This window comes from Sceloporus undulatus, chromosome 1 (assembly GCF_019175285.1).
Source record: "Sceloporus undulatus isolate JIND9_A2432 ecotype Alabama chromosome 1, SceUnd_v1.1, whole genome shotgun sequence".
Classification (NCBI taxonomy): domain Eukaryota; kingdom Metazoa; phylum Chordata; class Lepidosauria; order Squamata; family Phrynosomatidae; genus Sceloporus; species Sceloporus undulatus.
This window is the reverse complement of record NC_056522.1, coordinates 94,076,075-94,100,865: the sequence shown is the minus strand read 5'-3', so window position 1 is coordinate 94,100,865 and position 24,791 is coordinate 94,076,075. Positions and strand designations below refer to the sequence as shown.

Below are 24,791 nucleotides of genomic sequence, written 5' to 3'. Positions count from 1 at the left end.
GTCGGCCAGTCAACCAATTACAAATCCATGTAACAGTTACCTTGTCTAGCCCACATTCCACTAGTTTGTTTGCAAGAATGTCATGGGGAACCCTGTCAAAAGCCTTACTGAAATCAAGATATACTATATCCACAGCATTCCCTTCATCTAACAAGCTGGTAATTTTATCAAAGAAAGAGATTAGATTTGTCTGGCATGACTTCTTTCTCTAAAACCCATGTTGACTTTCTGTGATTATGGAATTGCCTTCTAGATGTTCCCAGACTCTCTGTTTAATGATCTGTTCTAGAATCTTTCCTGGTATTGATGTCAGTCTAACTGGACAATAATTGTTGGGATCCTCTTTTTTCCCTTTTTGAAGATGGGGACAAGGTTTGCCCTCCTCCAGTCTGCTGGGACATCTCCTGTTCTCCAGGAGTTCTCAAAGATTATTGCCAATGGCTCTGATATTACATTAGCTAGAGCATGAAGTCTTGAAGCAAAGAGGAAAGGATAAGCAGACAGCTTACAAATGGGGGTTAAATGCAAGCAAAAGCATTACTAAAAATGGCATGATGGGATTGCAGTAGAGTTTAGCTACAAAGCAGTATGGTCTTTGGTAGTCATGTGAGAGAGTGTTTTCCAACACCAGCTGGATGGGGTGTGGTGACATTTAAAACAGGGGAAAAAATACTTTAACTGAAGAGATTCCCAAGTGATCAATGAAGCAGTTAAGAGGCAAGTGTGATGCTATGCTTGAAAAATGAGGTAATTACATCTGTCTAAGAGAAATCATCTGATTGTATCCTTAATAAGAGAACTTGCAAATCACAATGTACATATGACATCAACTGCACGACCAGAGAGCAAAATTCACCCAGTGTGACTCATAAAATCCATGAAGAAAGAGCATGTATTTGCCACAAGCTATGAATGATCTCTGGGACAGTTCTTAATTAGACTTTGTTCATCGTTTGCAAGAGATACTAACAAATCATTGAGGGAACTGGGATGGGTACAGTTCCCTACATTATCAAATATTAACAGTTTGGGGCTGTCTAACTGTGTCTGCAAATGAGTTCTTGGAATAGCACAACCATCAGCTGATGAACTAGTGCCATGCTACGAGTAGTTGTTGCATCAGTGCTGCATTAATATTTAGAAAGAAATTGTGAAAATGGCCTAATCTATATATGCAGTAGAATAAAGCCATTAATTGGGCTGTATATAGTTTATACAGCTGCTCAAAGATGTCTTTTTGGCATGCTCCATCACATTAAAGAAGCAAAACCCGCCTTGAAAGCAGAAGAGCTAGCATATAAATATTAAACATGGTACACCAGTTCCCACACTCATGGGAAGGTGTTTTTTTTTAATGCAAGGGTGAATTCCAGAATGTACCCTTTCACCTTCATTCTGAAATGATATAGTGTACGACACCATTTCATTCTTTGGCATTCATAGACCAGATCTAACAAAATAGTATTCCTTCTTTTCCCTCATTTCGCTATATTTTCTCCCAGTGAATATCTGATATTCTGTCGAGCAGTTATGACTCTGTAAGCTAGACTTACACAGTCATAATTGTTTGGTATTCCTGTTTATAACTGTGGCATTATTGACATGATCACAGTTTCCATTCCCTGCCCAGCACCCTGACCTACCTTAACAGCTGGCAGCTGCGCTGGGCAATTTAGGTCTTTTCTGCTGGTGATCTGGATATTTCCAGTCTCCTCCCACCAACAATCTGCAGACTTACAATCAGAAGAAGAACCTCTGTAGCAACATCTTGGCACACTGCAGATTGTTGGCAGAAGGAGGCTGGAAACATCGTCCTGCACCATCCTGATCACCAGCAGAACAGACATCTATAGCTCATTGTAGCTGAGTTAAGAAATCTGTAACTACTTATAGTTACAAATTCATATCTACATATCATCTCTGGATTCACCTCCCTGAACCTACCTTAACATTCAGCAGCAGTTGATGAATTACATTTTTCTCAGAGATTTCATTTTTTACTAGACACCAGTCTCCTATATTTCTTGTACACTTGGCCCTTTGTATCTGCTGGGATTTGGTTCCAGGACCCCCCATGGATACCATAAATTACCTGGTAAATTACCTGATACCAACCATTACCTGGTATTGTTCTTTCCATCCGACTTATATCTTAATCAGATGCCAGCATATATTGATGAATACATATAAAATAATGATGTTATTAAAGGCAAAATTACCTACTGTTCTATATTGGTAGACCAGACCTACTATTTCAGATGGAAAGTGGTAAGATGACACTTTAAAAATCTGCACAGTCATTGGCTTCTTTTGCACTCCACAATTATAGCAATAGGATTCTTAAAGCAGGATGTACTTAAAGCAGTTAAAGTGACACATAGCACTGTAACTGAGTAGTGAGAAAGCACCCAAAATGGATTGCATCCATGATGTGCCTCCTCTCTGTGGATGATTTCATTTTATCATTATTTCCTCTGGTAGAATGTGGGATCTGGCATTTTTCCTGATCCCCTGCTGCTTCTATTTCAGGAAGTTGGAGGAACTTCTGGAACAGCATGGGAAGAGAATGTAAAGAGCATCAGAAGTTATCCCTCCCTCTTGCTAACTGTCGTATCCTAAGTAGCACTCTGCCCTGCCAGCACCCTTGGTGGCACAAGGCAATGCTGGATCTAAGCCTATATTTTCCCATGACTTAAAACACAACAACGCAACAACCAAAATACACCATAGCAGTTTAAACAAGAGAACAATACAAAACATTTTCCCAAATTTTAGTAGCCGCTCATGAGCATAAGACAATGTTTGCATTGTTGATTTTCCAAGTCATGTTGATAAGTAACCTCTTTCATGTCTATCTACTTTTTCCAAGACTACTTAGACTCAATTAAGAACTTCCACTGCATCCTTCTTTATTAAGACACTGTTCTTCCTACCTGCCGATATACACTCAATCTCATACATAAAAGCAACAAAAAAATTTAGGAGGCAAGAGCTGAACAATGCAGAAATCAACCAAATAATGATTTGCATGTGGGGGCTATAGGGGATCCAGCTGGTTACTTTTCAAAAGTAACTTTCAGTCTCTGCAATTAATTCTTGATTTCTTATATGTACAAGGAGTACATTGAGAATAAAGAAAATGAGCAGATTGCCTGCTTGCCTGAAAAACATGTGGGATTGGCAGCTAAATCAGAGCCTGGCTTGGTAGCAAGTCGTGCGTCAGAAGTGTCAGAAAGATGAGAGAAAGTGTAATGTACACAGTGCTAATTGCATCTTTAGGGGTGAGCAGGGTATTTTCAACAGAGAATTGGCACAGGGTCTGAATACAGAGTAAGATACTGAATCTGGCCCTACTGCTGCCTTTCTTCCAAAATAATATGTTAAGTGCTTGTGTTGTGTGTATGCGTGTGTTTTGAAAGCATGAATAACAGAGTGTGTAGCTGATTTCTCTGAGATATTCTCTGTATCAGCATAAATATTGGCCTTCTTGTAAAAATTTTACACAACAGATAAAGAAACATCAACCACTATTTAAGTAATTAATGCAATACATTATGTAGTAATGAAACACCTTAGAAGTATTTTAAGGAAGTCCTGGCTGCATGGTTGCCATAGAAACATTATGCATTATCTATTGTTAAGTGAGCAATTAGTTATATCAGACTGCATGCAATTAAAAGTGCACAGGATTCTTAGTGCTCAGATGTTTAATTCTATATATTACTTCCCTTAATTTTTTTCCTGTTAATCATTGGTTGGTAGAAGAAATGACGTAGTATACTGCAGCAGTAATCCCTAACTATTAGCATTTCTCTTAAGTCCTCCAAGTGTCATCTGTTGTTGGTGTTTCAAGCAGTTGTTGCCACACATTTTTACAATGGCAAGAGCTAGTGACAGCTAGAATTCTGGGATACAACGCAGCCAATCTGAAGTCCTTTTAGTTCCCACTGACCTATTTCAAATGGAAAATTTACAAGAATTGCTCTCCTTTAAAATAAGTGATACTGAAAAGTGCTCTATATTACTTGCATTTTAAAAACGTTTTCGAAGAAAATGTAAGGGGCAGTGTCAAGATGCCAAATTCTGCCCCTTGTGTGGAATCCACACTAGTCTACCCACTGGATCCATTAGATCCATTAGACCTGCCTCCCCCCTTTATTGATACCAACACCAAAATTGATTGATACTATCACCTCTGTCCCCCCCCTCCTCTAGAGGAATATTCATTTCTTGCCTGAAATTGGATAGTTTTAAATTTTTTGATGTTTAATTCTTTTTTATTTGGTCGATCACCATTTTTATGATGGGGGGAGGGTTGGGGTTTGGGGAGTTTAAAATGTAATTTTTAATTGTTTGATGTTTTATTTATACTGTTGGAATCTGCTTTGATTCCTTTGTGAAAAAGTGAAATACAAATGTTGTTGTTGTTGTTGTTGTTGTTGTGAATTTCACTATAGCTAGGCTTTCAAATGATTTTTTTTCCAGGTATTTTTCTTAGAACTTCATTTCTTAGGACCCAGACCCAAATGGTATATGATAGCTACCACCCATTGCCCCTTTGGGAACAAGAATCTCAATAATAATAATAATAATAAAATGTTTATTTATATACCGCCCTATCAAATACCAGGGCGGTGTACAACATCAATACAATACATAATACATAATTAATACAGATTAAAAACACAATTCTGCCAGCGGCCACACTGGCAGGGGGAGGATCAAAGCATAGTCGGGGTAGGTGTTAGGAGAATGCCTGCTCAAATAGTAGGGTCTTCAATCCTTTCCTGAATTGGGCTAAGGAGGCGACAGCACGGAGCTCGACTGGTAGCGAGTTCCAGAGGTTAGGGGCCAAGATGGTAAAGGCCTTCTTTGATGTAGATATTAACCTTGCCTCTGGCACGCTTAAACGCAGCTGTCCAGATTATCTGAGTGTGCGGGGCGGAATATATGGGGAGAGGCGGTCCTCTAGATACCCTGGGCCCAAGCCATTTAGGGCTTTATAGGTAATAACCAACACCTTGTATTGCGCCCGGAAGCGAATAGGCAGCCAATGGAGATCTTTGAGCACCGGTGTTATGTGACTGGCCCTGGACGTGTCATAGTGTTGTATCTGTAGTTATTCCTGGTGGACACCAATTATCTAGACACATTTCAGTCTGAGTTCAGATCTTGTTGTGGGACTGAATCAGCTTTGATAAATGATTGTAGCATTAAATCAACTTCAACTTATTGTGGTCCTATAAATGAGAGACCTTCAAGTCACTCTATCATCAATAGATCAATAGCCCTACTCAGAGACCTTCAAGTCTTTCAGACTCTGAGCTGTGTCTTCCTTGATTGAGTCTATCCATCTGCAGTGCAGTCTTCTTCTTTTCCTACTGCTTTCTACCAAGCATTATTGTTTTTTCTAGGGAGTTATGTCTTCTCATGATGTGTCCAAAGACACTCTCAGTTAAGTAATCTTGGTTTCTAGGGAGAGTTCAGATTAACACTCATTTATTGGTCTTTTTAGCCATCCATGGTATCTACAGAGTAAGCTGCTTTTTGTCCTGTCAGGTTTCTTCACTGGCCATCTTTCACAACCATACATAGAGGTGGGAAATACCATGACATGGATAATCCTAACTTTGGTATTCAATGACATATCTTTACCCTTCAGAATCTTGTCTAGTTCCTTCATAGCTGTCCTGCTGTGTCCTAGCCTTCTCTTCATTTCTTGACTGCACCTTCATTCTGATTAATGACTGATTAATGGCTTTATCACACGCATGGGAAGGAAGTGGCATCGATGATGCTGATCGCACTACGCCACTTCCCTCCCATAGCTGCCCAGGCCCTGGCCTGTTTCTTTTCATTCAGGGGGGAAACCCGTGAATGAAATGCCAATCATATACTGCTGCAAGTGAAGAAAGCCATTCCTGCAGCAGTAGCACGATTGGCAGTCATATGGCAGATTACCGCACTACACTGTTACAGTGCTACTATTCCACTTTTACTGCTCTGGCTGCCTTCTATTGTACTCTCAGGTATGTAGTTCAGTGAAGCGTAAGAACTCTCTGGTTGAGAATTCTAAATGTCCCTCCCTAAACTGCAAATCCCAGAATGTAATAGGAGGCAGCCAGAGCTGTTAAAGTGGAATAGAAGCACTAAGAGTGTAGTGCAGTAATCTCTATGGTCTCACTGTCCCCTCCTCCCTGCCTTTTCTATCCCTTGCCTCCCTTTTTAATTTTTTTTCTAAACATTTTTCGTGCTATTTTGGAGCTTTAGAACCACAAAGTTTCAAAAAATGAGTGGAGTGGAGCTGCAGAGTTCCAAAAGAGCATGAAAAAAGTTGGGGGGGGGGGCTTTTTAAAAACCCAAAAGACAAGCTGGGTAAGATGTAAGAGAGGGAGGGAGGTGTTAAGGGGGAGGACAGGAATGGAGCATGATGCTGAAGTCACACCAAAAGAAGAAGTGTGGCAGTGGCTGCCCCTATACCAGCATTTTACCATTTATTTTTAGGTTGCAGGACTATAGTGCAAAAAGGTTGGTGTGATAAAGCCCCAAGTCAAGGTATGGAAAATCTTACCCTATTTCATTGTCTTCCATTGTCTACTTTAAAGTTATGTAAATCATCTGCTGCCATTATTTTTGCTTTCTTAATAGTGGGTACTGTACTTTGAAAGACCGCTATTGAAAGACTGATGGGGCATGTGCAAACTAGTTACATCTATTCAGTCCCTCAGTAGCTTTTAATCCTTCTCACTATTGTAGTCTCTGGAATCCACTCCATGAGTTGGGTATTGGGATGAAGGATGCTGTCTTTGCTCATTCTTTTCATATCTGTAAAGCTGTTCTTCAGGACTGCTCCAGATGATGTGCTATGAAGGTACTGGCACTGGCAAATGTGCAGCGAGGTGCCTTGGCGTATATTTTGTTCCCAGTGCTGCTGAATAGTGGGTGACTGCTGCAAGTGGGTAACTGCTGCAAGGGCACAGACCAATTTTCACTCACACTTTGCCCCTGTGACAGGCCATACTTCAGGATTTACAGCCAAACATCAGTGGAAAATTAGTCCTAGAAATGACTAGAAGCCTACAACCATTTTTCATTACTCAGATTCTCAGCTTATCTTCTGGGCTTGGGGAGTTAAGGCATTATTGTCAGTCCATTTGTGTGGGTACATTGGAATTATTTCCCTCCGAAGTATAATTGAGGGTAGGGTTGCCATAATCCTCCACTATAAACCGGGACAAAATGTAGGACAAAATTTTGCCCCAAATGTTGGACAATTGTAGGATAAAATTTAGCCCAAAATGTAGGACGTTTAAGTTCCTCCATTTTTCTTAAATGTCCTACATTTTGGGCTAAATTTTATCCTACAATTGTCCTACATTTTGTCCCAGTTTATAGTAGAGAATTATGGCAACCTTAATTGGGGGTCTTTGGGCCTTGGGACCACAAAAAGGGTTGGGCTGCACTTTACCCACCTGATTCAAATTGCCCCCTCATTTATGACCATTCTGATGATAACCAGCACTATTTCATTGTGACAACTGAATGTGTTGAAGACATGTAGATTCTAAACTACTGCCTAGAATTGAGATAGTAATGGGTTAGACGAGGCCCAACAGACTGAGAGTGAAACTTAGTAAAATACAGGCCCTATAGGAGAGAGGCTCTGGGGGATTTCCTGTTCCAGGTCATATTGTTCTTCCTCTGAAAGAGCTTGTCTCCTTGAAGAAACTGACTGGGCTGCTTCTAGAACCCATCACCATAACTTGAGTCTCATTTTCATTGTTTTTACACCCAAGATAAACAGTTGTGAGCAAGTATGCAAAGGAATGTTGTAGCACCTGTGAGAGTAACTGAGTGAAAAATAGTGTAGCGTAAGCTTCATAGGGGTTTATCACAGGGGAGGGAAGCCTTTAAATCCCATACAAAAACAGAATTTAAATTCAGGAAAATCCCACAAAAGTGGGATTGTTTTCAGATGCCAAAAGAAAATCCCAAAAGTAAAAAGTGGCCAATCTTACCCACTTTCAGCACATGTTAATGTTGGGTTAATGCTCCATTAGCCTGACATATCTGAAAACAATCCCACTTTTGTGGGATTTTCCTGGTATTTAAATCCACTTTATCTACAGGATTTGGGCACTTTGCCTCCCATGTAATAAGGTCCATAGACTTGGTCTATTTCCTAAGATGACTCCATGCACCTGAGGATGTAGACCAAGTCTATGGAGGCCAAGAAAAAACGCATTTTACCGCACACCTCAAAATGGCCCCATTCTGTCGCCTGGCACCAAGCCATTCCCATTCAGTGCTGAGGTGTGTCCTTTGGTTTGAAGTCCTCCGGCCGAGCCAAATGGCACGCCTCAGCACTGAATGGGAATGGCTTGGTGCTAGGTGACAGAATGGTGCCATTTTGAGGACACTTTGGTGTGCAGTAAAATGCGTTTTTTCTCAGCTTCATATGGCCCTGAGTGTCCCCTTCCCGTGCCCATAACAGAGGGGAAATGTGTGCGATAAGGTACTAGCAGAGGTGCATCTCTCAGTTCTGAACAAAAATTACACTTTAGCGTCACACCATGTGCATGAAGATTAGACATAAATGAGTGGATAAGGTGCTCTTAAAATAAAACAGTTTTACTTAGCCACCAAAGGAACAATGTGGGCTTTGTTTCAGAAGTACAATTCTGATTCCAAATAACTCCATGGCTCTCCCCTTTCTTATGATGTTAAAGGCCATATTTTATTCTTTGTTTATTCTCATCCATGCCCGATATTGACCGGGACACTTTCTTCTAACCAGCTGCTTGGGTCTCTCCCCTGCCCCACCCTGCACCTTCCACTGATCTTCCAGGAATGGTAAGCTGTCATCGGAGAATCCACCCTTACTGACAGTTACATAATAAACCATATTATTTTTTTTAAATAACCTAGCACAGACTTTTATTAAACAGAGACAAAGTAAGACGCCAAATAGGCAACAGATTAATCCATGTTTCCTCTGGGAGACCCAGTGGCAGCCCTAACAGTTGGCTCTGACAGAAATGTAGCTGTTTGTAATATTAAACACTCCAGAATTGTATCTTTTGACTTTGGTTGACAAAGCACAGTGGAGGGTGTATGTCCTATTTCCCTTTGCTTCATTTGTTTTGTTTTGGAGTGCCTCCGAATCCTTATCTGGGTAAAAGTCTTTACTGTCAGCAAGTGATCATTCTGCAGTTACTGCATATAATAAGAAATGAACTTATTTTCTTTATAGACATCTTCTTTCTACCCTTTTAATTAATATAAACAAATGCCAAATTTCAAATAGCCAACAAGTGGGTGGAGATAACTCAAGGTTTGTTATTGTTGTGTGCCCTCAAGTTGCTTCTGACTTAATGGTGACCCTAAGGGGGACCTATCATGGGGTTTTGTTGAAAAAATTTGTTCAGAGGGGGCTTGCCTTTGCTTCCCTCTGAGGCTGAGAAGCTGTGACTTGCTCAAGGTCACACAGTGGGTTTTAATGGGCGAGTAGGAAATTGAACTCTGGACTCTAAAGTCATAGTCCAACACTCAAACCACTATGCAACACTGGCTGTCAAGGAAACCTTCCTCAAATAAAAGGAGTGAGCATCAGCCAAATCCAGTTATAGATAAACCTTCTTGGTGGCTGCTCCCAGGCTGCTGAACACCATTGAAGGTAGTCTAGTTTAGTTCCATTTCTGTTGCTCGTCCGCCAAGAGAAAAAGACTTTTTTATTATTACAGCAGGCTTTTGGCAATAGCCAAGTTGCTGAGGAGAGATTTTTGATGAGGTATTTTCCCCCCTTTGTTGCCTGATGTACTTTAAAATCATATTTGTTGTAATCCAGGTGTAGGCAGTTTTGGTGACACTAGGGAGCAAAAACCAAAAAACCCAACAACAAATGGAAGCATCTAGCTGGGCACATTTAGAGTGGAATTTCACTTTCTGGAATTGAAGGTGTGACATAACCTACTGAATTTATCATTATTAAAGTAGTTAATAATATTTAAATATTTCAAATGCAAAACTGCCATTATCGGAGGCTTCCATGGTCCTCAGCTGGGGCAATCCATATTCCCCAATTTCCCATCCTCATTTAGTATGGCACATCTTCCAACATTTCACACATGAAAGCTGGGAAAAGCAACATCAGAGAGTGGTCAAAATGGCAAAAATTATTAATAAGAAAAACAGGCAAGCTAAAAGAAGCCACCGTAGTTTGCTTTTGCCTGAAACTACTGGCAAGGACGTGATTCTGTCCCCTCCTCTCCTCTCCTGTAACTCAGTTACAGTCAGCTGTCTATATCCATGGATTCTTTATCCACAGATTCAACTATTCATAGCCTGAAAATATTCCAAAACTATATACATTTCAAAAGGCAAACCTTGATTCTGATATTGTATATAAGGGACTCCATTTTACTATGCCATGGTATATAATGGGACTTGAGCATCAACAGATTTTGACATACATCAGGGATCCTGGAACCAAATCCCAGAGAATACCAAGAACTCACTGTCACTGAGCACAAACTACTTTTATATTTTGAACTCAGTTATAGGAAATGAAGTAAATTAAGGGCAAAGGGGGAAAGTGAAAAGAGGAAAGAGATACTGGCATTGTAAATTCAGCTCATAAAAGTGGGAAGGCAGAGGAACAAATCAGCTGAGGGTATGCTATGATAACTGGTTTGATTGTGGTTTCATATTGTATCTTACAGTGCTTTTGTTGTATCTGGTTTTAAATCATGCTAGAGCTGCTTTGGGTTCCAGTCCTGGGGATGCAGGGGGTATGGAATAAAAGTTATATAACTTGACTGATAAGTGAGACAGATAGACATTTATGAAGAACCGTTACATGTGACTGGCTACACCAGCAAGACAACATTGATGAACATTCAGATCATCATTCCTTCAGAAGCAATGCAATGAGGATAAGCAATACTTGGATGTACACTTTTATGCATGGTTGATTTATATCTGTTATTATAGATTTGGCAAGCAATGACTGTGTGAAAATCTGTTAATGTATGTAGGATCTTGTTAGCCAGATTTGGGTGAAAGGCTTTTATTTATGAAACAATTTGTCATGAGTAATTGTAGCTGGATGGGGCCATGGAAGGCCAGTGATTTTCCTTTGCAAAATAATATTTACTAATGTCCAGGAAAATGCTAATGCTGGAATGCAAAATGCCTGTTAATTATGCAGTAAGAATCCTTGAATAAAGAGGAAAGTAATGCAAGCTCCTGCTTACAGATCCCCAAGGTGGATGTTAGACTGTTATTTCAAGTATCCTCTCCCCCCCCCCCTCACCATTCCCTTCTCCTTTTGTGTCTTTATAGATTGTAAGCCCGAGGGCAGGGAACCTTCTATTATCCCCTCTGCTGTAAGCTGCCCAGATTCCCAGTGATTAGGCGGCATATAAATAAATCCTATTATTATTATTCCATAGAATAAAAATTGGATATTTAGGATCAGACTACATGGTAGCAACTGTTCAGTACAAAAGCACTGTTTGCAAGCAAATGAAGAATGGTCAATAGTCAAGAACTGTAGGAAAGAGACATTCAGATCCATTCCTGTATGTGTTTTTTTGCTAATCAGATACAGATGCAGACATGGATTTCCAGAATATGGAACTGGTGAATAGCTCCTTAAGGGGGGAAATGACTAAAAAATTCTTGGCCTCTCTCTCACTGTATTGTGACCTAGCTGTTGCACAGCCTCCCATTACCAGACATAGGTCTTACAAAAGAATTGTTTGTTGTGATCATCCTCAAAAGTTGTGTAGGATTTTGTTTGTCTGTCTGCTTGTTTTGATATTAGAGGTACTGTGTTCAGTGGCTACATTCTTTTCTCACTCTCCATCAGATGATCAGTGTTGCTTATATGAAAATCATTGGGAGTTTCTCAGTAAGAGCAACAGGTTTGTTCATCCGTCTGAATGAGGATTTCTACTTAATTGGTTTGCATTTAAGAAATCCTCATAAAGGACTACAGGGGGTGTATTTCCACTGTTCTGCCATCAGACTTTGGAGGAATACGGAATTATATCAAAACAAAGTTACCAAATAGTTGTCTTGTTTCTTGAGACTAGGGCTGCACCTACACTGCAGAATTAATGCAGTTTGACACCATGCTAACTACCATGTCTCTGTGCTGTGGAATTCTGAGATAGTTAGTTTTATAAGTTATTTAGCATTCTCTGTCAGGGAACTCTAGTGTCACAACAAATTGCAAATCCCAGGATTTCATAGGCCAGAGCTATGACAGTTAAAGCAGTGTCAAACTGCATTAATTCTTCAGTGTGGCAACAACCCGAGTGTCTTCAGCTGTGAATCTGGCCAGAAGTTTCCTAGAGAACAGCCTTCCTAGCAATATCTGCTTCTGTCTTATTCTGATCAGTCTTTAGGTACTTCTCACTGTGTTGTTGTTTTTTTCCCCTGAGGTAGAAACTAGATGCTACAGTCAACCCTCTGAATCCTTGGATTTTTTTATCCATTGATTCATCTACAGCTTCAAAATATATACATATAAATGCCAAAAAGCCATTTTATATAAGGGATACTATTTTACTATTCATTGTAGTTAACTGGACTTGAGCATCCATGGATTTTGGTATCCACAGGGGGGTCCTGGAACAAAACCTTAGCAGATGCTAAGGGCCCAGTGTATGCTTAAGATGTACTTAGAAAAGCTGCCTTCTCAAGTGGTGAAAGATTCCTGTTTGTCATAGCATAGACTTTTCCTCAACTACAGAAGCATACTTTGTTTAGCAATTGAAGGTCAACAAAGGCTTAAGTGTGATTGCTGAGGTATGTACATCTGAAGAAATCCTGTCTGAATGGAAAATGCATGGATCCTAGGAAATATGTGTTCCCTTAATGTCAAGTATAGCTTTCTATTTCTCTCTGCCCACATTAGCTAAACTGATTCCATTAATTATTTTGTTTAAGCAGGCTTTTAACATGTAACCAGGGGTGCTTCCTACTGGGGTGTGTGCTTTATTTATTTATTTTTAATTTTTGAATGCCTTTTAAATGTTTTAATATGCTGTTTTTTAATTGTTTTTAAATTTTTATTGTTTGGTTTTTGATTGATTCTTTCTGTGAACATTCTTGGGTCCCATTTTGGAAGAAAAGTGGCATGCAAATTAAATAAATAAATATATAAAATTGAGAAAGTATGGATTGCCCTCTTTATATACTCAGGAGGACCATTTCACACTTTTTCCTTTACAAAAGCTTTATCTATCCACTCAGTGGCCTTTATATTTTTGTGCCAATAATAATCAATCATTTATTAACTAGCTTATCAAAACCTGACTCTTTTTGGTTATTCTTTCATATCTGTAAGTTGAGTGATATGCACAATGTATAAACTGTGAATCACTCAGACCTACGACAGGTAACTGTGGCAACTTTACTGACAGTAGACTGGCATCAGTAAGTTTCATATAAAGAATAATTGACACCAGATAAAAATAGCCTTTAACTTCTTGCTGTTGACAACTTACTGTCATAAGAACATAAATTCCATAACATATTCTGGGTTTTGCATTTGCTGAACATTTAAACAATATTTTACCTTATACTTTCTGATTATCCACAATCATATAATTTTTCTTTTTACCTTTTAGCAGGACATAATTTAAACAGATTAAACATTATTTTCTGAGCTGATTCACCTCATTAAGGTTTACCTACTTTTACTGAGAAGAAAATCTGTCTCTAATATTGGCTGGATGATCATGTTTTGCAGGAGATGCACGGCTGAGAGGTCAGACAGGAGTCCTTTCTGAACGACGTGGTTCCTACCCATTTATAGACTTCCGCCTTCTCAATAGTAAGTACATCACTTAATAGGAAAGCCTTATGGGTTTATTTTTTTTAAAAAAAATCAAATCTTTATGTAGAAAATATGAAGGAAATATCTCGAGGATGCCAGACAGGGGAAAGTTGGTCTGTATATATGTCAATGCCTTCTATTCATGACTGGTAGTCATAAAAACTCCTTAGGAAGCATATTTGAAAATAGCAAGTCCAGAATTGCCAGCTCAGGATCTTCCCAGGCCCTTAGATTTCCAGGCCAAAACCTGAGACCTAGGAATAACCCCTGTGATGCCATTAATTGAATACCAAATTTGAATACCACTCTGTGAACAACTGGGGTTAGTACTTAATACATATTGCTTAATGGCATCAACAGGTGTTGTTCGTAAGTCCCAGGTTTTGAATACCAATAACCACATGGACTGAGACTCATAGAATAGCCAGCCAATACCCATGGGGACTGAGACTCGTGGAAATTATATTTCAAAATGCTTGGAGGGCACTAAACTGGAGGGAAGGGGAACTAGTCTAGAAAAAATTGTCTTGTGTCCCTTCAAGTCATTTCCAACTTATGACTACCCTAAGGCAAACCTATCATGGACTTTTCTTGGCATGTTTCTTCAGAGGAGGTTTGCCATTGCCATCCTCTTAGGCTGAGAGAATGTGACTTTCTCAAGGCCACCCAATTGGTTTCCATGGTTGAGTCAGGATTTGAACCCTGGTCTCCTGATATCCTAACACAATGCTCAAACCACTACACCCCACTGGCTCAAATACACACACATAAATGAATAGAACATATTTTCCTGTTTAGACAGAAATCTTAGCTAAAGAGGTTATTTCCAAATCAAGGTGAAATGTGGGGTTACTTAGGAACATTTAATCCAGTCTGATTGCATCCAGAAGGCAGGTGCAGAGCAGTGGAGGGCGAGCCCTGGCACCATAATTACTGGGAGGGGAGGAGCAAGCTACATAAGCAGACCTCCCTGGAAAGTCTTCATAAGTTGTAGCAAGTGTTAAATCTTACAATGTAGGAAGCTGAGTTGGAGATTTGAACACTGCCCTTTGCCTTTGCCTGGAGTTAGGCCCACCAAAACTGAAGAATCTGTACCTTTGCCTCCTGCTTGGACTTTGCCCTGATATATGGGAACCCCCAAACAAATCTCTTCTACATGTACTTTCACATTCAGTCATTTGTTCAGTATGTATCGGCATGTGTCCTGCTTAATTATGATGTGAGAGGTGTAGTGGTTTGAGCATTGGACTATGACTCTTGAGAACAGGGTTTGAATCCCCACTTGGCCACAGAAACCCACTGGGTGACCCTGGGCAAGTCACACTCTCTCAGTCTCAAAGGAGGCAAGCCCCCTCTGAAGAAACTTGCCAAGAAAACCCTGTGATAGGTTTGTCTTAGGGTTGTCATATGTTGTAAATGACTTGAAGGCACACAACATTAGAGGTGCATGTGTGTGAACAATACTTTGTTATCTCCTATATTTTAATCTAAACTGGCTCAATGTTTTAGCATAAACTTTCCAGACATTTTGTCATATCAAACAGTATACAATTCCTATAGACAAATAAATAAATCAGTTCTTTCAAAGTAGGAGGTGTGGCATGTGTTTCAACACAAAGCCATCTGCAGATGAACAGATCATTTGTACAGCATGAAGAGGGAAGCTCAAACTTGGATAGCAAACATTCACACTTCATTCCCTTCTCCTTTTACTGGAATCTAGCCTGGCTTGGCTTCCAGAAAGGATTTTCCTGGGAAGGCAGCAATAATTCAATTCTCTGATTGACTAAGTTGTTTAGTGAGTCACTGAAGCAGATCCTTCCAGTGACTCATGTATGGTGATTAAAATTAGCTGTCATTATCATATGAGGTTCTCTGTCAATGACTGATGAAGCACTCTTCTTGATTGCCTTAATTAAGAACAAGAGGGGATCCCATGCAGCACAATTGCAGTGGAACTGGTGACTCAAATCACAGTTTTTTGAGAACTGGGGTGCTTTCTCTCATGAAGATTGCAAACTGCCAAGTGCTTATTAACCATCAAAAGGGCTAAAGTCCAACAAAGAGCTTAAATTTAGGAACACCATTTATATACACGACTATCAGTATGCATCAGTTATGTACCTTCAAGTTGTTTCCGACTTATGGAGACCTTAAGGCAAACCTTTCATGGCAGGTTTCTTCAAAGGGGGTTTGCCATTGCCATCCTTTGAGGCTGGGAGAGTGTGAGGTCACCCAAGTGGGTTTCCATGGCTGAGCCAGGATTCAAACTTTGCTCTTTCCTTGTCTGAGTCCAACAATCAAACCATTACACTACGCTACACTGGCTCTCATCAGTATACATACATAGTCAATAATGTAACTCTCATCCCTTATTATTAATTCAAACTATTTCTACAAGACGTTCTTGCTGTCACTTTCACTGTATCTGAAAATGTAACCCTACCTATGCCTGCCCAAGCCCAAGGTCTGCAGCAGTGGTCATCTAGTGTGCCCCCTAGGTGAGATCAATGTCCTAACTGTGAAGAAGTGGGAGAGTGCCTTTTCTGCTGTGACACCGAGGGTTGCCACTGTGAAAACTGATAAGGGCTCCTGTGCCATTAAAGGTTGTGTAGAAGGAGGAATTTCAACAGGTGTTGTCTACCATCCAACCAGGCATCAACCAATGCCTGCTGAAAGTCTCTCTTCTATACAACCATTAAACTCTACAGGAGCCCTCATCAGTTTTCACTCTGGCAATTCTAGCAGAACTTCAGTTGTGGCTTGGGGTTGATGTTAGTTTCATCCCAGCACCCAGTTAAAAACTTGTGTGGTTTTTTTGTTTGGGGTTGTGTTTTTGTGTGTGTGTGTGTGTTTTGTTTGTTTGTTTGTTTGTTTTTTGTTAAAAGTCAGGAATTCAGCCATAATTCCACTACCAAACTACATATCCAGCATTCTATGAATGCCAAAGTGGTATCAAACTGATATGACTATACAGAATACATACTAGAAATATAAAGAATACTCTTAGATTTTTGCATACTTGATGGAAAGGTTGTTCTTCTAACACGTTCAGGTAGAATTCAAAGACATAGCTTTGTTAGGGCTGAGACAGACAGCCTGAAAATGGCTGTCTGCAGGCACTTGTTTTAACTCCGGAGGGACACCGCAGCCACCAAACCATGCAACATCCCTCCAGAGTAAAAAGAACCCGGGTCTTCTGGGTTCTTTTTGTGGTGCCCAAGTTATGTCGCGAGTGCGCCACTGGCGCACTCATGACATAAGTGGCACACAATGATGTGCGGGCGCTGCACATCCCTTATATCAAGATGGCAGCACCCATGTGGACGGGACACCACCATTAGGCCACCGCCATTACACACTATGTTTCTGGACCATGTGGTTGCAGCGCGGTCTGGAACCATAGTATCACCACCACCACGCCACTTTTGTCCCATCTGTCTTGGGCCTAAGTCTGTAGAATCAGTATTTTGAAAGATCTTGTAGCACCTTTGAGTCTAACTGATAGAAAGAAGTTTACAGCATGAGCTTTTGTAGACTTAAGTCTAGGAAAGCTCATGCTGCCAACTTCTTTCTTTCAGTCACCTTTCTTTCAAAGGTGCTACAAGATTTTTCTACATACTAACACATTCAGGCACATCAAGAAAATGATAAAGTGCCACAAGACTTTTCACATCTTGGGACTTGCTTGAAAAACATGGGGAGAGCATGCACACACACACACACACACACACACACACAAACACACACAAGCCATTTTTGCACAATTAGTATTTGCACAAAACTGGATTTGGCACTTGTACATGTTTGTTCAACAAAAAATTCTCTGCAAGTTTTTCTTTTTGCAAGCAAATATTTCACTAAGAGGTCTCAAGGTGTGACAAGTCACAAAACTGTCAACATTGGTAAGAAAACTTTTGCTCTTATTTGGTTTTTCATGCAAGAATGAAATCAACAAACTGTACATCCCTGATAGATTAAAAACTCCCCCAGCCATCACCAATAGTCATAAAAGTAATATTTACCAAAATCCAGTACATTTTATTAGATTTCATATTCTGATTTTCAGATGCACTGATTAAAACTATAAATAAACATTATTCATATTCAAACCATTCAATAATCAAATTTTGCTTTATTTAGCAAAATAATAATAACTTTGGCTGAAAGTGAAACATGGAAAATATCATTAAACTAGTCTGTGTTGTGGTGTATTTCTGTAAAGAAATGTACCGTCATTTTTCAAATTCTCACTATCACTTTGAACATGTGAAACTGAACTCAAATTTGAGACCAATTTATAGACATGTGTATTCACTAAAATAACATTCCACTATTAGTGCATAAATATACTCTCGTCCCTCCACATTTGCAGCTTTGACTTTTGTGGATTTGATTATTCATAGATTTTATTATTATGGTCTCTCTGGGAATATCTAGGTCCTCCAACACAACTCTATGGTGACTTTTGACCAAAAGTTGCACTGAAGGACTTAGAGATTCCTAGAGAGAACACTCCACTAGACATTTGTAGCTCTTCCAGCGCAATTCTGTGGTCAATGTCTAGGTAGATTTTCACCATAGAGTTACACTGGAACACCTAGAGATTCTTAGAGAGGTGTTCTCTTTTTCACATTCATGATCTGTGCTCCTAACCCCAGTGAATGTGGAGGGAGAAGTATAGTAACAATTTATTTTTCTACTGTCAGAAAAAATGTTTTCTATCATTTGAGACAGTGCTTCCTCAAGGAACTGAATAGTCCCTAGATCCTTTTCTATGTACATTTTATATATACATATTCCCTTTAAAGTAAATTAAAGGGTTATTCAATTTGTTACCTGACCTTCTGTTCCAAGGAAAAGGGTGTTCTAATGATCTTACTGATATTTTTTCAAACTGCCACAAAGAAAAGAAGAAACAAAATGAAAGGACCATTAAGATGATAAATGAAAAGCAAGATTTTCTGTTATTACAGGTTATGTTCATTTTTCCTAAAGGGGAAGAAGAGCTCTTTCACATCACTTATTCTGTAATCAACATCCTTATCTAATACTTCAGACAGGGATAACTATCTAGGTGAACACACTCAGTCTTATGGTCCATTATCTAGTTAATCATTGGATTATAACTGCAATATGTAGCTGTGTGCAGAGCTTGGAAGAGCTACTCCTTTTGACTGCACATCTCAGATTCCCCCAGCCAACATAAGAGCAAGGAGGGTTTCTGGTTACCATGCCCACTCCCTGCAAAAAGTGACTTTTCCAAACTGTGATTCTATGTTACACTTGCATTCATAGGACAATTCACTGACAATTCATGGGAAAATCCTGTGCTTGAAAAGCTACAGGACAAGCATGGGTTAAAGGTGGATTGTAGATGGGTTAATGCAGTAAGACCCATCTTTAAAGTTAAATGCACATTTATCCCATCGGGAAATGCCTGTGCAATAATCTCCATTGTCTTTCACGTCTAAATTCGGTACGGGACAGACTGCCCAAAAAGGGTGGCCTGCCGGACATCGCACAGAACTTACGTAACAATGGCGGTGCCCATGTATACAGGATGCTGCCATTGCTACACTCTCGTCACATGCTAGGGTTGTGGGGTGTGTGGGGGCTCTGCCCCCAGGCAACCCTAGCATGTGACGAGGGCGTCAGTAAGGGCTTGTATGCACCGGGCCTTCCTTCGGTTTTCCTGCCTTCTAGGTTTTTTAGAACTAAACCTAAGGATCCTTACAAATAGATGTCTCCCAGCATTAACATTAGAAAGGAGTTGTGGAACTATCCCATCATGGATCTGTCTCTTCTTGATGCATGTTCTATAGTGAGAAAAAGGCTGTAAATAATGACAGGAAAACATAAGGAAGTTAGATGTGGAAGACAATAGTCCAAATCACACTGCAGAAATAATCCAGTTTGAGACTGCTTTAACTGCCCTAACTTAGTGCTAGTGAATCCTGGGAATTCTAGTTTGTTGTGGCACCAGAGCTCTCTGACAGAGAATGCTAAATGTCTCACAAAACTACAGTTCCCAGAATTCCCTAGCATTGAGCCAGAGCCGTTAGAGTGGTCTCAAACTGGATTATTTCTGCAGTGCGTTACGGCCCAATATCATTTGGACACCCTATGCAGTTTTGTTAATTAGGCAGTGTTAGTGCACGATAAAAGCCTAATCAGTGTGTGTGGGGGGGGGCATTTAATTTACCTTCTTAACTTGTGAGAAGATGCAAATATTGCCTCCACTTCATCCCAGAGAGGTGGCCCAGAGGGTAATATGGTCAATGGTATTGAAAGCCATTGAAAGGTCTAGCAGAATCTATAGAGACCCAGTCCCTTTGTCCAGGTCACAGAGTACCAAAGCTCTCTTTATTCTGTAGGCAGACTTGGGGTCAGATTTATTATATTTTTATTTTATATTTCCATTAAAATCATCATTCAAGGCTTCTACAAGCACCATTATAAATGAATAATTTGTGGATGTATATTATCATGGAGTTTCCAGATCTACTTTGTCATGTCTATATTACAAAACAGTGTGTTTGACAGTGTATCACAAAATATATCCCTGAGTATGTACAGCGCTGTGTAAATTTACAGCGCTTTATAAATAATGGTTAATAATAATAATAATAAAAAGGAACTGAGCATTCTTTATCAAGCAGCAGCTATCGATAGCTAAAACTGATTATTAAGTAGCTATGAGTTTTGATAAGAAGTTAGAAAAGTTGACCACACACTGCATAACCCCCACCAGAATGGCCATACTGTTTGGGAGCAATTGGGTTGTCCAAAAAAGGAACATTTCCAAATTCTGGTTTTGATACTGGTTAATCAGACCTTGTTTACCATATGTTGGGTTCTTGGGGTTGTAGTCCAAACATATAAAAATTTTGAAGCTCAGTTACCCAAAGAAAAGTGGGGGACTGGGGGGAGGGTCCCCACAAACTATCATGTTACTTCAGATCTTGGGGAAATTAGCTTTGCAAGAGGTTGAGTAAACTTTAGGACCATTTGCACCTGCATATACCAATAATAACTGAGCAAAATTCCAGGTATGGGTAAATTAAGAGGGCTTTATTTAGAAAAAATGCAGAGTGCAATCACACACACATGATGTCACTTCACACAGACACAGCATTCAGAGCTACCCAAAATGGAAATATGGAAACAGGATAGCGGAGTCTGAGGAGTTTAGAGGGTAATATTTACCTGTCAGAAGAGTAGACTACAGAAAGCAGATGTGACTGAGAATGAGGTTTGAAGGCAACACACAGAGAGAACATACACAGAGCGCAGCCTGAGACAACTATATGTGTACTGTGTGTGCAGAGATGTATGCCGATTGTGTGTAAAGAGGCTAGATTTTGAGTCCTATATTTATAACTCATAACTAGCCTCTGGATGTGTGCTTTGTAAGAACGACCTGATAGCTTTCCCAGGACTTGACAGTAAGATTCTAGGCTAGTTGATGGCTTTAACTTTAGAGTTACAAAAACATTGATTAGATCAGGACAACCCCAGTGTGTAAGGATGAGGTGGCTGGGAATATGGTAGGGGGCAGGCAGAGATGTTGGCTTAAGGCTTTGGGTGCAAGAAGATCTCAAAGTACAAGAAGAAAGCATATTACTTGGGAGAATGAAGGAGCAATTAGTACATCCATTTAGCTTTGATTGAATTATGCTTTGATTGTCCACCTGCCTCAGGTCTCACTCCTTTTCTCCTGGGAACCTTAACTAGTGTTCTTAAAGGTCATCGTGATCTCTCAAGAACATGCTGGCTCCTGGTATGGAATGAAAATACAGTGGTGCCTCGGGTTACGAAAGTAATTCGTTCCGCGGCCGCTTTCGTAACCCGAAAAGCCTTCGTAAGCCGAATTGCCATAGGCGCTAATGGGGAAAAGCCGCGATTCCGTGCGAAAAAGCCGAAAAAAGCACCAAAAGTTTTTTCGTAACCCGAAAAAACATTCGTAACCCGAAACGATAATTCCCTATGGGATTTTTTCGTATCCCGAAAATTTCGTAACCTGGGTATTTCGTATCCCGAGGTACCACTGTATGGGGATTCCAAATACAATGAGGCATATGCAGGTGTGCTAAGAGCCCTGTTTCTGATATTTCATAATCCACCCACACTTAGTATGTATATCTAATTGGAACAGTTACATTTTGATTCAAGGGCACAAATTAAGCAATTTGTTGAAAATGAGAGTGGGGAACACAGTGAAAAGACAGAGAGAAGTTTTAGGCTGGAATCCATTTAAGTAAATTGGACATACATGGGTCAGATATAAACCAAAAGAAGTATTAGCTTCAGGAATACTAATGGTCAACGATACTATGCAATGTTTTCTTATTTATATAATTATGGCTGCAGAAGAAGTTTTGTTAGGCTTGAAATGGGTCCTAGTTTTTCTTTTTTCCACTGTCAGAGCTTAAAAACATCACTCTTTCCCCAGTGTGTAGATGGGATGGAGGTTTATTTAACATTCCCTAGTACATAGTTTTTTAAAATATTAATGCTGGTTGCAGACTGAATGTGTTGTGGATCCTCCTTATGTTCCTCACTGCTTCTGGTTTTTTGTTTTTATTTCTCACTGAAATATCATGGGGATAAACGTAAATAATTCTCTTTATGCTTGGAGTTTGTTTCACCAGTAGACAATGTTCAAGCAACCATGCTTTGATGCTCTGTATCTCTGAGAATTTATCATTTGTTTCTGTATTGCTCTTGGGAGAAGAGAATGTGGTGTTAGAAATACATCCTAATATATTATGGGTTGCAGGGGGACATAGTTATGTGTTTTTAAAATAGATAAACAAGATTTGGCCTTTGTTGAGTTCTAGCTTGTTGATTTAGTGAAGACTTTTGTACCACTTGTTTTTCCACAGATACCATTTACTCAGGAGAAATTGGAACAAAGAAAAAAGTCAAAAGACTGTTAAGCTTTCAGAGGTATTTCCATGCATCCAGGTTATTGCGTGGAATTGTACCACAAACTTCACTGTACTTACTGGATGAAGACTACCTTGGTCAAGCAAGGGTAAGAAACATCTCTGACAAACTCAGTTTTTACAGACAAGCCAAACTGAGGTGATCAAATTCTTGAGCCAAGATAGTTACAAGCCTCCTGTTATGTGTGTAATGAAAAAGCTATGGTTGTTAAAAGAAGTTTGCAGATTCTTTCTTTTACTTTTGCAAAAGATGTTTGCAGGGGCACAAAGATCACATATAACCTTATATTAAGCCAGGGATGATCACTGAACTGGGCCAGTGGCCACTAAAGACATATAATTTTAAATATAGCAAAGTCATGAAACTAAGAATATTCCTTTGAATTTAATACTAAGAAATCAAATGTTAAATGCATGGGTCTGGATCCCAAGGTAGACTGTTGCAGGGTAAATCAATGTACCAAAAAAGCATTCAGACTTAGGAGAGGTTTCAACAATGTATGTAACTGGAGCATGGGTTAAAACAGAGTTCCTTACAAATGTGTCTCTGTTTTGGCCTGTAATACATGTATATTTAAGGGATATGTAGCTGTTCTATTTTTTGAAGTCCATGAAGGCCAAAGTTACAATTTAGAAACTATGGATCTTAGAGACACCAATTATTATTAAGGAAATAAGCTGTTATTAGGTTTTTTTTCTCTTCCCAACTGGCAAAAACTAAGCAATAATTATGTAGCTTACAGTACATGGGAGACTATGGCCCGTTTTACACGGGCCTTTGCCATGCCCCCAGTATGTCCTAGGGGTTGGCCGAGGACACAGCGTCCAATCAGGCCTCACCCCTAGGACGTACTGGGTACGTCAAAATGGCGGCGCCCTATACACACTTTAGCAAGTGCGCCATTGGTTCCCTGGTGCAACAAACACAGGTGCTGGCAGAGTGCCATTTTTGGGTGCTCTGTAAAGCGCCTATCGCACAAGAGCCACTTAAACTTTAATAATGCTATTCTAACGTTATACAACAAGAACAATACAATGGTGATATTTAAACACTTATTTTCACACATGTTGTAATAATGGGGCATTAATGATTCATGAGCATTTTCTGCATGTTGGCAGAAGGGGTTGTGATTTGAGAGAAAAAATTGGGTCATCTCTCGCCGCTAAGGAACTCTCCTGTGACTCACAAGTGTGACACAGGGAGTGATTCTCTTGAATGGCAGACTGGGAGACTGGGGGGTTCAATTTATTTCCAGAAGGTTTATTGATGGATTCTCAATAGTGCTATTGAAACGTGATTGCCTTTAACACTTTGCGATAGTGCTAGTGAAGCGCTATCAGCAAGCCATTAATGTTCTGAGGTCATTAACAAGAAGTTGCACTAGCACAACGCTTCCATGACATGACAAGTACGGTATGTGGATGACATCATGTGAAAATCTTTCTGCGATTGCGCAAACATGATGGGACCATAGCGCCTCTCCCATGTTTTTTACCCCTGTGTGATAATCTCCATGGTTCTTCAGTCACTTCAAGGGGTCTTATTCCTAACTCAGTGGAAAAGGGACTGGAGCTTTGGGATGAAACAGCTTCCTGTCTATATAATGATTACTATATTTATAATTATTAGTTGTACTTTCACATTTCATAAATATACTAAAGAGTACAATTTTATGTAATATGTTATATCTAATATACAGTCACTCATGTATATTAACCACACAGACACAAACATGCACATAACATTATCCATAGACTTGAGATCCAGTGATATTTCATATCTATGGGGTGGGTGCAGAAACCAACGCCAACGCCACCCCACCCCAATACAGAGAACCAACTGCATTTCATGTTCTTAAATTTGCAAAGAAGTTTTATTATTGTTGTCTTTCAACTTGTTGTATACCCCTCCTGAGTATACAAGCATTGCATAACAGCGCAGTTTCACTCAACACAAACATAAGTCAGTTTACTGTGATGTAAACTGACTT

General features: G+C 39.7%; 1 protein-coding gene across 5 annotated transcripts in view; it reads left to right on the top strand.

Moving 5' to 3' along the window:
- The window catches only part of PDE7B (phosphodiesterase 7B), a 264,361-nt gene that overhangs the window by 185,711 nt on the left and 53,859 nt on the right, over positions 1–24,791 (top strand). For all 5 annotated transcript variants that reach the window (XM_042445797.1, XM_042445798.1, XM_042445796.1 and 2 more), the window contains 2 exons: positions 13,763–13,846; positions 22,738–22,889. In XM_042445797.1, the coding sequence (XP_042301731.1) occupies positions 13,763–13,846; positions 22,738–22,889 (236 nt within the window). The remainder of the gene's footprint in view (positions 1–13,762; positions 13,847–22,737; positions 22,890–24,791) is intronic.